Source organism: Sus scrofa, chromosome 10 (genome assembly GCF_054392235.1).
Source record: "Sus scrofa isolate SSC_HxYL_T2T_F1_AM1 chromosome 10, Sscrofa_HxYL_maternal_Yorkshire_Landrace_v2.0, whole genome shotgun sequence".
In the NCBI taxonomy this organism is placed as follows: Eukaryota; Metazoa; Chordata; class Mammalia; order Artiodactyla; family Suidae; genus Sus; species Sus scrofa.
In genome coordinates this window covers 18995308-19009964 of record NC_139392.1, presented here as the reverse complement: position 1 = coordinate 19009964, position 14657 = coordinate 18995308, and the positions used below count along the sequence as shown (strand labels likewise).

Genomic DNA, 14657 nt, shown 5'->3' with positions numbered 1-14657 from the left:
TGCAGCATAGGTTGCAGATGAGACTAGGGAGCCGGTGTTGCTATGACTGCGGTGTGGACCAGCAGTTGCAGCTCCGATGTGACCCCTAGCCTGGGAACATCCATATGCCTCAGGTGCAGCCATAAAATTTGGGGGAAAAAAACGAAGGAAGGAAGAAAAAAAAAAAAAAAAGAAACGCTTTCTTTGAGCCCTTTACCTTTTTAGAGGTTTTCAAAGCAAAGGTAAAATCAAAATGGAATAGTCATGCAGGAAGCCAGAGGGAAATGACAAACTAAGAGGAAATAAACAAACAAGCCCCCTTCACAATTTATCCTATTTCCTAATTTCCTGTGAGACATACCAAGCACATATTTTGTAAATTTTAGGGGCCTGTAAAAGTTTTAACAATAACAAATAGCTTATCTGGTCTTTACGCTAAGTTTTTAGTTTCACATCAACTTGTAAAATTAGAGTAGATACATATTTTAAATCCTTAGACCTACAAAACAAGGTGCCAGGGCAGAACCTGAAACACAACCAGATCCACATTTTCCTGACCTTCAAAAAGGTGTGTGTATATGTATAACTGGGTCACTTCGTTGTACAGCAGAGATTATCACAGCCTTGTCAATAAACCACAATAAAACTTAAAAAAAAAAAAAAAGTTTTCAGTATTGCTGTGGTGCAATGGGATCCGAGGCATCTTGGGAGCACTGGGACGCAAGTTCGATCCCTGGCCTGACACTGTGGGTTAAGATCTAGGGTTGTCACAGCTGCAGTTTAGGTCACAACTGAGGCTTGGATCTAATCCCTGGCCTGGAAACTCCAGATGCCACACGGTGGCCAAAAAAGAAGAAGCAAAAAAAAAAGGTTTTTCATCGTGACATTGACTTTATATCTGTCAGAAAATGATGGCACTCAGACTCTGACAAAGACAATAATAGCAAGGTGAAATGATATCCTAATTGCCAGTTAAGATGCTTAAACTGATGCCATCAATGACAGCAAGAACACCTACTGTAGACTTCCATGTGTCAAGCGGCGTCAGGTGCTATACCTATGTGTATATCTACATCTCTCTATGTGTGTTTCTAATTTCCACCACAATCCTGCAGCATAGTTTTAAAAATGTTTTTACAGACGGAGGAGTGGAGGTTTGGAGAGTTTAAGCAATGTAGCCAGGGTCATGAAGCTAAGTGGCAGAGCAAGATTCAAACCTTGCTTCTGTCTGAATTCCAAAGTGTTATTTTACTGCACGCTGCCTGTCATTAGCAAAAGAGGAGTCTGGAACCAGAGGCAGACCAAGATAGGGGGTTAGCACCACACGTGCTTGTCTGTTTCATTCATTCATTCAGTAAATATGTACTGAGTGCCAGCTGTGTATCAGACATAAAGGAATACATCAATTTACAAAGTAGCTGTCAGGAGCTAGAAGCATCAGAAGTGACAGGAGTGGAAGAGAGGCTGAGGTTCAAGTTCACCAGACCAGCACAGGGTAAGCAGACAGCCCTGGAGCAGTGAAAAGGCGGCCTCGGGGAACACAGCCCGGGTTAACTAACACAGGCTCACAAGCTGACCCTCACGTGCCAAATACGCTTACTTCTCCATGGGAATTTAAAGATTAGTTTTTCTCTCAACTTTCCCATCAGCACCCATTTGGTCTGGATGTTCTTTAGCAGTAGATGTAAAATATAATATTTACTGTGAGAAAGATCATAGGCTTCGGAACCAGAAATATCTAAGTTAGAACTCTAGGGCTCCTATTGACTATTTAAACACTCTGAGTGTTGGTTTCCTCATCTGTAAAAGAAGATAATAATTCCTGCCTCAAGCTGTTCTGAGAATTAAATAATAATAATAGCATCTCTTTCTCTTTTATACAATTCAATTTCCTGACTTGCGTCTCCTTAGCAAGAACATTTATCGGCACTCAATCTCAAAGCAATTTTAATATAACAATCTTTTAAGCCCCAGTTCCAAATATTTCTGAAATTATTAATCCAGTTTGTCTGTATCTATGTGAGGCAAATCAAATCTCTCTAGATAGGAATACCTACTGTTGACACAGCATGAGGGTCTCTTCCATGGCAAAATCATTTGGGTTTCCTTGTCAAATTTCCTGAAAATACCAGGTATTTTGGCACCCTGAGCCTCTTCCCTTCCCAAACAAGATATTTAATTAGAATTTGCTAAAAAGGTGCATGTTTAGAGCACATTCAGGGTGGTTATAGGAGCTTCTGCCTTCCTGTGAGCAGAAAGAACTGGATTTGTCAGCCCTCTGATTTTCCAAGAGATTTAGGAACAAGCATTCCATCAGCTAAGCCTGCTCATTGATACAGGAACCCAAGATAGGGCTCAGAATGATCAGATATGCTCTGATCCTCCTGGATCTTCTTCCTGAATGAGATACCTAAGTCTGTAGCTGGTTTGCTGAGCCCCATTGCTTGTTCTTTGTAGATCTAAGTGAGTTTCAGAAAAATATAAAAGGGAAGATACACATAGGTTATATTGTGATGTGATATTTGAGATCTAGCTAGTTAACTGAATGATTTATTCTGAGTTCAATTCAAAGAGATTCTCAACATCATTCATTTATAAGATGAAACCACAGTTCAAGCAGGTCAAATAAATCTGTCCAAGATTACACCATTACTGTCAGAGCTAAGAGAGAACTCAGGCTTCTAAGAATTTAGAATATAAAATCACTCATTCATTGAGATGATCTGATTAGAAAATGTACAGAAAAAATCCATTAAGATCCTAATCAATGGATTTATGAAAGATCATATGCCCATAAAATGAATGATGCTGTTTTATTACAATGAAAAAAATTTAGGAGATAGGATGGTTTTGGTTTATTTCAAAGTATCATCTACTTTCATTTTTATGTATACATATTTCATCTATTATCATTTGACTTAAAGATAACTTTTGCGCATTCATGGAGAACTATAATAATAATAACGTTAAATGCGTTAAAATAAGACTTTAAAACTGCTTGATTTATATTCATCCTTTATTAAAATAATGGCCATTTTGAGCTTTATATTTTGAAATTTCATAGTTTTCAATTCTGAACATTAAAAAAGTCAAATATGAGTTCCTGTCATGGCTCAGTAGAAATGAATCTGACTAGCATCCATGAGGACGCAGGTTCAATCCCTGGCCTCACTCAGTGGGTTATGGATCCGGTGTTGCTGTGAGCTGTGGTGTAGGTTGCAAACGCGGCTCGGATCTGATGTTGCTGTGGCTGTGGGGTAGGCTGGCAGATGAGGCTCTGATTTGACCCCTAGTCTGGGAACTTCAATGTGCCACAGGTGCGGCCCTAAAAAGACCAAAAAAAAAAAAAAAAAAAAAAAAGTCAAATAACAGTATGTATACCTAAGTGTGAAAAAACACCAAGGTTTCTGTGTGGACAATTAAAAAGTGCTCAGAGAGAAAAAAATAATTTTTTTTAACAGCAAATATGCCAATAGGTATCTAATTTTGACACTGTCTTAAGAAAAAATTACAGTATTCATATACACAGTGTTCTGAAAGTGCTGTATAAGATTACGTACCTGCTTTTCTGTGAGATTTGTTCCAGTTTCTTGGCTAATGTACAGCACTCTTCCTTTAACTTGATCAAAAATGTATTCTGGGAGGTCAGCAAGGAATATTGTTCACTTTCTAGAAATAACAACCCCCCCCCAACATAAGATGTTTATGGCTGTGGCTCTGTAGCGCTTCCACACAGACAGCGGTCAAGGTGCTAAGACCACCACACACACACATTTCCTCTGAGACCCTGAACCACTCCGAAGGTCTTAGATCAAAGGACTGCTCAGCTGGCAAGACACTCAACCTTAGGATACATTTCTTTTCGTGATAATTATACACCAGAAACATTTTCAATCCTACCAGCTTTGTGTAATTTTTAACATACTAATAAACTGTCAAATACCTAAAATGGAGTCGTAGATGATTATATTTTCGTAATATGCAAGCTATTTTATCTTTATGTTGACAATTTTACTATCAACAGAGTGGTAAAAGTTATCACAACCAGATACTTCAAAACTAAAAGAACTGAGGAACTCTCTTCTACACTGTAATGCATGTTTTTGTTTCACATTTGCTCACATATTTCACCATCCTGCAAATAATTCTCTAATTACAAAGGCAAAATACATATTTTCCTTATTTTATTGTCAACAGTGAGAGAGCATCAGTGAAGATGTGATCAAAGAAACCGAAGGGAGTCTGGTATTTTAGCGCAAAATACAAGGAAGTAATCTTAAGAGTGGCTCAGGTAATTTTTTTTTTTTTTTTTTTTTTTTTTGTCTTTTAGGGCTGCACTGGCAGCATATGGACACTCCCAGGCCAGGAGTCAAATCAGAGCTGTGGCTGCCGGCCTACACTGCAGCCACAGCAACGCCAGGTCCTTAACCCACTGATGGAGAGGCCAGGGATCGAACCTGCATCCTCATGGATGCTACTCGGGTTCGTTAACCACTGAGCCACAACGGGAGCTCCTCGGGTAGTATTCTTACCCAGCCTTCACAGATACTGCCCAGGTCTCCATCACCAGGATCCTGCTAGTAGAGGGCAAACGATTGCTTATCCTGTAATTTCCTGCTCTTGTTGGTAGTGGAAAAACAACCACCACGCCTGGTGATTTTTTCATTTCCTTCTGGCCAAATACTGTGAGGGGAAAGCCTCTACTGAAAGTGATGGAGTGAATCATGTGGCCCAACATGACATTGGCCTCTTTACTGGTTATGTAATGAATTTTACGTGAGCAATTTTTCACCTATAGGATAAGCAACTTTTTTCTTTTCTTTCTTTTTTTTTTTTTTACCACGTCAACAAATATACTTTACATTAAATCACATGAAAACTATCTTTAGGTGACAGCTTTAATAGACCCTTTCTTTTCAGTCTTAGATCATGATTGGCAAAAAGCATAAAGCATACAAAGCAAAATAAATCAAGGCACTAAAAATTAAGCCACATTTTTTCTGGAAGAGACAGGATCAATTAAACTTTTGTTTTAATAGTACAATCAGCCTGGAGTGTGTGGCGTGGAATTATAATGACTGACGCTGTCTTGTTTTGACTAACACTGTCTGCGAACACACAACTCAAGAGTGAAAGGAACTACATAAGGCTCCAAGGGAACAAATCAAACTGCCTATTTTCAAAGTGCATTTTACTTTCAAATTAAAGGTAAAGAGTTACTGGCCAACTCGGGCTGCAGAATAGCGCCAACGTGATGAAAGATGGCAATTTTTAGCCAAGCTGCCAGCTGTGGTCAATGCCTTGTATTAGTGAATTTTAACAGCAGTTGTGAGAACTTGAAGAATGCAAAGGATTAAACATCACGCTGGATTGGGGTGGGGGAGGGGGGAATCATACAAATGCTAAAAATGTTCGAAGCTGCAAAGATTAAATAAAGGAACATATCAATTTGGAGCCACTGAATTACATCCAGCTGCGACAGTGAATTAAGAACCGATTAATGGCTAAAGCTTTTCTCCAGTTTGGATGCTGAAGCAAACTCATTAGGCTTTTAGAGTAGCTATAATGTGTGTTCTGTGGGAACTGTTCAATGCTATTCAGGAGACTCTAACTGTAAGCTCAGAGCATTTCCCGCAGAGCTTCTGATGCTATTTTCTTTATATAACATGTGTGCCTGAAAACCCAGCCAAAAACAAGCCCTTTGTTTTTCTACTTTGTTGTGGTCTCTCTCAGCTTTACGTTTCTTGAACACAGGTAAATAAACTCATAATCCAGATGGTGCAACAGATGTGAGAGCAGCATTCTGAAATCAACAGACAGTGGGCAATACTTTCCATTTTCTCTTTTAAACGCTAACTAATATGTAATTCGGAATCTCCGGTGTAGTTAGCATCTGCTCCCTTCGGCCAGCCAAAGGTTACAGGTGTTCCTGATGTCATTTCACAGTAAGGCGTGGGCCTGGCTTGTGAGCGAGTGCCCAGGCTCTAATCTTTCCCTACCACCTACCAGTTTTGTCATGCTGGGCTTCCATTTGCTGTATCTTCTGTGTCAGCTCCTGCTCTCTTTGCTGGGCCTGAAGGGCTTGGGCCTTTGCTTCGTTGCTAAAGCTCTGCTGAATGCTATCTTTTTCCAGTCTACAAGGCAGAGAGGAGACAGACAGACGTTTAATCTACACATGCACTAACCCCCATCAATGCCCCCACAGACCGCAGAAAGCTGATAGGAAGGAAATTGTCAAGCCTAAGCAGACAACGCTCTTTCCACAGACTCCCCCTTACGTTAAGGGGGGAACCCGAAGGACCCTTCCTACAATGGCCACAACTTGCCATAAATCCAGAGGGATTCAAGTAAGCAAAAAACCACGACAAGTGAATCAGGGCATTTTGTGACTGCAAAACACACACCTCTTTCTCCAAAACAATCTCAAGGTTTTGTATCACCAATTAATCTTTTTTCTTGGTCAATGTTTCCTAAAGATACTGGAGTTATAGGATGGCTTAATAAACCAAAACTTAAATTCTTTCTTTCTATTTTTTTTTTTTTTTTTTTTTTTGCCTTTTAGGGCCAAACTCATAGCATATGGAACTTCCAGGCTAGGGGTGGAATCGGTCCTACAGCTGCCGGACTGCACCACAGCCGCACCCACTTTGGAACCAAGCTGTCTCTGTGACCTACACCACAGCTCATGGCAATGCCGGTTCCTTAACCCACTGAGGCAGGTTCCTTAATCCATGGAACCTGCCTCTTCATGGATACTAGTTGGATTTGTTTCCGCTGTGCCACCATGGGAACTCCCCAAAACTTAAATCCTTGAAACTAAGCTTTGCAGACCCCTCTGCTTTTCCTCCCTGGCTTAAAATGGAATCTCAAATATCAGGCAGACGATCCTATCTAGAGGCAAGTGAATGATCCTACAGAGCCACAGGCATGCTTTTCGTTAAATGTTTTCACACCTCAGGCCGTGTAATGTGAATGTGAATGTGAAGATGAAAAGATCCCCCAGCACGTCATACTAAAATCCCTTTGGGTCACAGGAAAGAAACTGCAGAAGAAGCTTCTGTTGTCACAGTCGTCTGTCCTCCCACTGCGACTGGACGTTGACCCGATGCACGGGGTCAATCACCAAGGCTCCTAGAGAGAGAAACTTCCTCAACAATTAGGACCTAAGAATGCAAAGGGCCTCGTGACTGGCACCTCTGAGGATACTGACATTGCGCACGAGCGTATGCGCACTCACAGACACACACACACACACACCACTGATTCTTTACACTCTAAATATAGGTGAGTGATATGAGGGTTCCTTAAATTAACTGGCTTAGTTATTTCTAACGCCTCATCTCCTTGTGGGCATTTCTCATCCATGCTGCTTTCGTTTACTGATGGAGATATTTACTGTCTTGCCGTTGCCAGACTAAAAATAAACAATCCCATAAAGCTATCGCTACTAGTCTATGTACCGCTGTGGAACTTCCATTCACTGGCTTCTAATTATAAAGCAACATAAGGAAAGTCTGTATTGAAATCGGTCAATGCATGTGGTAATGTTGTAGAATAAAATTCCAGAATGAAAATACACCCGACACCTCGCTCAAATGGATCGTCAGGGGTCCGCGCTAAATGGGCAATGAGGTCCCCTGTGGTCCTTCTAATAACAACAGCCTTTGGACTTTCTCCAAGGTCTTGCTTCGCACTCAGTTCCAGCCTGGAATATTGCAACAAATGGAGAGGGGCACCAGGCCCCTTACTGTCACCCCAGTCACACCTTGTGCTTTCTGGCCCTGGATAACTGCGCATGTCTCTGTGTTTTGCTGGGATGTCTTCCCCACCCACATCAGCCCCCTCTGCCCCCCCCTCACCCCATCCCCCCACTCAATGTGTACTACTCCTTTAGGGCCTGCTCAAAATTCCACTCTCCTAAATTAGCCCTTCTTCCCTCAGTGACATCAGTGTACGCTGTGTATGTATATCTACTAAGACAGCATTTACCACACTTGGGTTATTGGTTTCCTTGTCGGTCTCTTTTTGTCACCTTCGTCTCTCCTATATCCTGCGCCCAGCTCAGTCCGTGGCACAGAGGAAGGAAATGGTGAATTTTTAATGAACGGATGTCCTTATAAACTTGCCAGAGTGGCGAAGAAGGCTGCAGCCTTTAAGAACAGCTGCAGAATCTGCTCAAGTCATATGAGCAGGCAAACACTTTTCAGACATGTTTGGAAGAGAATGGCTCTAATGGCATTGCCAGCTGGAGATGAGGGGCTCAGCCTAAAAAGAGCACTGTGGATTCTTTCACTAACTATCCCCAAGATAGACCTGTAACCAGATCAAGGAGTGCAGCTAGGGAGACCCAGGACTCTGAGCTCTCCAGTAATTGGGTGACCGTCAAATGCATTGTTCCAAACCAGTACCCATTTGAGAGTGAAACTGGGGCATCATTAATGATTATACCAAGACAATAGTCATAATTGGGACTAATCTTTGTAAACGGGGGCTTATGATTCCTTAACACAAAGGGTGCCAGGCTCACCAATAATTTCCAGAATGAGGAGTTCCCATGGTGGCTCAGCAGTAACAAACCCAGCTAGGCTCCAGGAGGACTCAGATTCAATCCCTGGCCCCACTCAATGGGTTAAGGATCCAGCATTGCCATGAGCTGTGGTGTAGGTTGCAGATATGGTTTGGATCTCATGTTGCTGTGGCTGTGGTATAAGCTAGCAGCTATAACTCTGATTCGACCCCTTGCCTGGGAACTTCCATATGTTGAGGATGCGGCCCTAAAAAGCAAACAAACAAACAAACAAAAAAATTCAAAATGAGAAGCTATCTAATTACTGGGGAGCTTGGGGTTAATAGATGCAGACTATTGCCTTTGGAATGGATTAGCAATGAGATCCTGCTGTGCAGCCCTGGGACTATGTCTTGTGACATGATGGAGCATGATAATGGGAGAAAAAAGAATGCATACATGTATGTGTGACTGGGTCACCACGCTGTATAGTAGAAAATTGACACAACACTGTAAACCAGCTACAATGGAAAAAAATAAAAATCATTATATATAAAAAAAATTTACTAGTGAAAAGGACTAGAGTCTCATTGTTGTTCTGCTTATAAGATAAAACAGTTTAAAAGAAGACCTTAACAACAAATGTTGTTACACTTCAACTCTCGTTTCTTGAATTCTCTCCCAACGACACACTGTTTTCCACATTTTGGTTTTTTTTCTTTTCGAGATATAATTGTTATAAAATTCACCCATTTAAAACAAACAATTTTCTGTAAACTAGAGTTGTGCAACCATCACCACAGTCTAATTTTAGAACATCTTCATCAGCCCAGAAAGAGGCCCTTTCTTTCTATGTGTGTCCGTTTGTAGTCACTTCCCACTTCCACCGACCAGGCTTAGGCAACTGTTAATCTACTCTCGGTCTCCATGGATTTGCTTTTTCTGGACAATTCATACAAATGGAATCACACAACATGTGGGCTCCGGGGTTTGGCTTCTTACAGTTAAGATAATGTTTTGAGGTTCATCTATATCGTTAAGTTACATCAACACTACATCGTTTTTATCGCTGAATAGTAAGTAGTTCATTGACCGGATAGAACACAAATTTTGGTTTTTATTGCATAACAACATGGCATACTCTTGCTTTCCTACCTCCTTTTTATGCCCCCTTTCTCCTATGTTGTTCTCGCCCCTTGCCGGGTCTTTCTGACCTAGTGGGTTTTTGGTAAAACCTTAAACTGTTAGAACTGAGAGGGACTCTCAAATCTTTTTAATCAAATCCTCTCACATTAGAATTGAAGAAAAGGAGGGCCATGGAGAATTAGAAATCCTCCCAAAGGTTACTGTAAGCACTGTAAAGAGGTGGGATTTGAAATATTTTGATGCAGGAAACCGATTTTATACCACTCAAGACGGAATCAATAATCGGTTGAAAGAATTAATAAAAAAAATCACTTAGGTCTCCAAGGAAGGGATCAGAGAAGAATCCAAGTCAATTCATTTAATATTTATCATAACTCTGTTATATGAAAGACACTCTGCTAGGCATGGCTCAAATAAAGATACGTAAACATGGCACAGTACTTGCCCTAACAGGGAATTCAAAGGGGCCAAGACAGAACGTGAGAGGTGAGAGAGGGGTTTCCACTGTGGCTCAGAGAAAACGAATCCAAGTAATATACATAAGGTCATGGGTTCGACCCCTGGCCTTGCTCAGGGGGTTAAAGGATCCAGCATGGCCATGAGCTGTGGCATAGGTCGCGGATGCAGCTCAGATCCCGAGTTGCTGTGTCTGTGATGTAGGCCAGCAGCTACAGCTCTGATTAGACCCCTAGCCTGGGAACCTCCATATGCTGCAGGGTGTGGCCCTAAAAAAAAAAAAAAAAAAAAAAAGTACGTGTAAAATTTTACTACTGCATTGAAGGACTAAAAGTTTAGGATATTCCTAAAATCCATCAGTGCCTGTGGGACAGGAAAGAGAAGTCCTGAATCCACCCTGAGGACAAGGCCCTGGTGTGGCAGTGATCTGAGGCACCAACACCGCCTGCCACGTTTCTCTTCACCTGTTTACTGTGACTGAAATTCTGGTGTTAGACATACAACCCTTCTGGTTACAAGGTGTTCCCTTTCAAAGTACAATATTGAGAGCTTTGTGGGAGTTCCCTTCGTGGCTCAGCGGTTAACGAACCTGCTGGCTAGGATTCATGAGGATGTGGGTTTGATCCCCAGCCTCACTCAGTGGGTTAAGGATCCTGCGTTGCCCATGAGCCGTGGTGTAGGTGGTAGACACAGCTCAGATCCTATGTGGCTGTGGCTGTGGCTGTGGCTGTGGCGTAGGCAGCAGCTGTAGCTCTGATTCGACCCCTAGCCTGGGAACTTCCATATGCCATGAGTGCGGCCCTGAAAGAGCAAAAACAAACCCTCATTATCGAGAGCTTTGTGACAGCATCATCTTGGGGTAACAACATGCTCACTAGCTGAGTGCCATTCTTGATGGAATTACAGGGAAGAAGCAGGGGGCTGTTGTGAGTTAAGACACATGAAGATCCACTTGTCCCAATAACGGTGACATCTTTGATCACCTGGTCGATGTTATGGGTGTGCTAGAAAATATTTTATCATGGATTTGAGGGGGCTGCCCCAGTGTTTGCCAGTTTTCAGTATCAATACTTCTACCAGGGCCCACTGTAAGCTACCAAAGTGACATCGCTGAACTAACTAGGCGAGAAACACACATAATTGGTTTTCATGAGTGGTACCAGCCAGCCTCGGCACACCATGGGTTAGACGGTCTCCCCCAGGCTTCTCCACTGTAAGTTACTATTCCCCTCTCTGTAGGTAACATAAGACCATGTGATTATCCTTTTCCTCATCAAACCTAGTTTTATATATAATGACGACTTCTCCACTCTAACATTCTTTCTTATTCATTAGTTAACTCTGTGCTGTAAGGAAGAACTCTCCTCTCTCTCTCATTTATTAACTTCTTGACATCACTGTGGAGACATGGATTCTGGTTTTTTTGTTTGTTTGTTTTGTCTTTTGTCTTTTTTTTTTTTTTTTTTTTTAGGGCTGCACCTGCAGCATATGGAGGTTCCCAGGCTAGGCATCTACTTGGAGCTGTAGCCGCCAGCCTACAACACAGCAACGCAGGATCCGAGCTGCGTCTGCAACCTACACCACCGCTCACGGCAACACCAGATCCTTAACCCACTGAGTGAGGCCAGGGATTGAACCCGCAACCTCATGTTTCCTAGTCGGATTCGTTTCCGTTACGCCATGACGGGAATGCCGGATTCTGGTGTTATTCACTGGGTTATAAGCCATTATGATCATCACTTATTTTTAAGTTCAACTCATCCTAGACTTGGCCAGTGGGAACCCCGTTCGAGCTGGTTATTGCAAGAATATCTCCGTTATCCTTGTGCACCTCTTGGTTCTAGATCCCTACAAGATGTTCCAGGTTCATCTTGCACTGTCCTTTGCCAGCCCTGGAATCAGCATTTTGTGCTTTTTAGTGGTATTTAGAAACCAAGATCTGTCACTAAGTGGTGCTCACTGCTGCTGACAAGTCTTGACTTAGTAAACAGGGCCAGGATACGAATATACATCTAAATGTGTAAGTACAAATATGAATATTTGTCTATATGTCTCTATAGGAATACACACACACACTGATGTTTCTAATTCCAGTCCAACAACATAGGTAGAACCTAGTCTTCCCTCTTTCTATAAGTGTTACACTTCCTCCACAGTGGGAAACTTGGAATCCATTATTTTAACATGCTCATTTTTTTCAAGCTTAGTATACACAGAAAGTATTTTCAAAATTGTTAATCTACTATGGAAAGTGAATCTATGAGTTTAACTAGAGTTAAATACTTGTTTATCATTTAGCTTTTTTAAATTGAACGATAGTTGATTTACAATACTGCATTAGTTTCAGGTGTACAGCAAAGTGATTCAGATTCTTTTCTGTTATAGTTTATTATGAGCTACTGAATATAGTTCCCTGTGCTGTACAATAAATCCTTGTTTTTAATTTATTTTATATATAGCAGTGTCTATCTGTTAATGCTTTTTTTTTTAAAAAACACACACAGCATTTTTCACTTGATTCTCTTTGTGTTCTGGAAAAACCATACCTTAAGAGGCAACAGAGTATAGCAGAAAGCTCACAAAGCTAGAGGCTTCAAGTATAGTATCTACCTCCTTATTACCCACGTAACCACAAACAAGTAATTTTAATTCTTTTTTTTTTTTTTTTTGGCAGCCCAGCAGCATATGAAGTTCCCAGGCCAGAGATCATATTCGAGCTATAGTTGCAACCTAAGCCAAAACTGCATGAATGCCAGATCCTTACCCTACTGTGCAGGCTAAGGATACAACTCTTGTCCCAGGGCTCCCAAGACACCGCTGATTCTGTTGCACCACAGCAGGAACTCCAGTAACTTAATTCTTTCAATCCAGGGGTTCTTTGTGAAAATAGGGCAGGAAAAAAAAAATCCTACCTTAAAATATTAATAATTTTAGTGACATATTATTCATTAGTGTTTACCATAAGCTAAGTTCTTTACATGTATCCTTATAATCTCACGCAACCCTAAATGGTAGGTTCTCTTATGACCTTCACTTTATAAATGAGATAACTGGGGCCTAGAGAGGCTGTAAAGTTCATTCAAAGTCTACCAGTTACTAAGGGCCTACCTGAGTCTAATGTCCACAGTACAAATCTCTATGCTTCATTGTTATTCTGTCAGGGATGCAGAGAAATGAGGTAAAGGACAAGAGTCTTATTTCACTTATCTACATGTGTGTGACTTTATACCTATATTACCTATCTTGGTAGCCCAGTCCCAAGACGGTTCTCCTTCTCCTTTCTCATTTGTCCTATATGTCACTGATCACTTCCTCCTACCATGACACCATCAATTAGCTGTATCCTTAAAGAAAAATATCGACGTCTGCAAAAACATTAAAAGGTATATAAATACATCTCTTGCCTCAAGCTGACCACAGACTCCTAAGGAAAATCAGACATGCACATCTTAATTGGAATGTTAGTGCCTGAAGAACAGAGACCTTTATTCTGCTCACTAATTTATCCCAAGAGACCAGCATGGTGCATGAAACACAACTGTGTGGTCAACAAGTATTTGACGAATGAATGAACAAGTGAATAAATGAATGAACAACTGTTAAGAGATTGAAAGTACTAAGTATCCTTACAGGTTTAAGGATCATCCTGTCTACTGATGAGAAGAAGAGAATGGATAAAATAATCTCCACTTTGGCCAGTACTTTAATTATTGTTATTAACCATAATAACAAGATAAAAGCAATAGTAAAATCAGTAGACAGCATGACATCATACAGGTTTGAGAAGAACCATAAGTCCTATACTTATTGATTACGAACAGGGACTATGTTCTCATACTTGAACAAAGGTAGAAATACTGGGACGGAACAAGTAGGGAAAGAAAAATATAGGAGGACTAGGATTCAGTAATTCCTACTTCCTCAAGTATGCAAAACACTTTATGGTGTCAAACATTTCCTAGAGTAAATTATTTCTATTTTATTCACTGCAAAGTATGTCAGAATTTTAAGTACGAGGTTGAGAGATGAGTTATCAGAGCACAGCACGAGTCACTTCTAGGAAAGGAAGCAGAAACAAAGGAGGTCAACTTCTTTCAAAGGAATCAACACAGAAGGAAGGAAATAATTCTTAAAAATTCCTAAAAATATTTTTCCTCCAAAAAGCTCTCTCACAACACCTCCAAAATAATTCGAAAACTCAAACCTTCAAGGCCAAGGAGAGTGTGTTGACTAGACAGTGCCTGCGTCTATTACGCTGCCTGCACAACTCACATTTACCCAAGACAAACCACAGACTCTTATCATCTCATCATCTTCCACACGTCTTTGCTTCCTGTTTTACAAAGCGCATTCAAATGCACTGACCTCTCTACCCTTCAAACTAATTCTGTAAGAAAGGGAGATGGAACAGACATCCTTGAGAGATGAGGCATCTTTAAGCTCAGAGACTTAAGAGATTTTTCTTAACACCCAACAGCTAGTCGTAAGTTTGGTGTCCTTTCCATTTCAGAGCATTGCCTTGCATGAGACGTTTAGTCAAATTCTACTGCTCATCCATTCAACAAATACC

At 41.0% G+C, this 14657-nt stretch overlaps 1 protein-coding gene across 20 annotated transcripts in view; it reads right to left on the bottom strand.

The window, feature by feature from the left end:
* The window catches only part of SDCCAG8 (SHH signaling and ciliogenesis regulator SDCCAG8), a 247588-nt gene that overhangs the window by 87771 nt on the left and 145160 nt on the right, over window positions 1–14657 (bottom strand). For 14 of the 20 annotated variants that reach the window (XM_021064178.2, XM_084979272.1, XM_021064172.2 and 11 more), the window contains 2 exons: window positions 5986–6113; window positions 3540–3648 (listed from right to left, as the gene is read on the bottom strand). The exons of 3 other annotated variants lie outside the window; for them this stretch is intronic. In XM_021064178.2, the coding sequence (XP_020919837.2) occupies window positions 3540–3648; window positions 5986–6113 (237 nt within the window). Of the gene's footprint in view, window positions 1–3539; window positions 3649–5985; window positions 6114–12689; window positions 12964–14657 lie in introns of those variants that run through there. 3 more of the 20 variants (XR_014817478.1, XR_014817477.1, XM_084979271.1) reach the window with 2 other exon arrangements.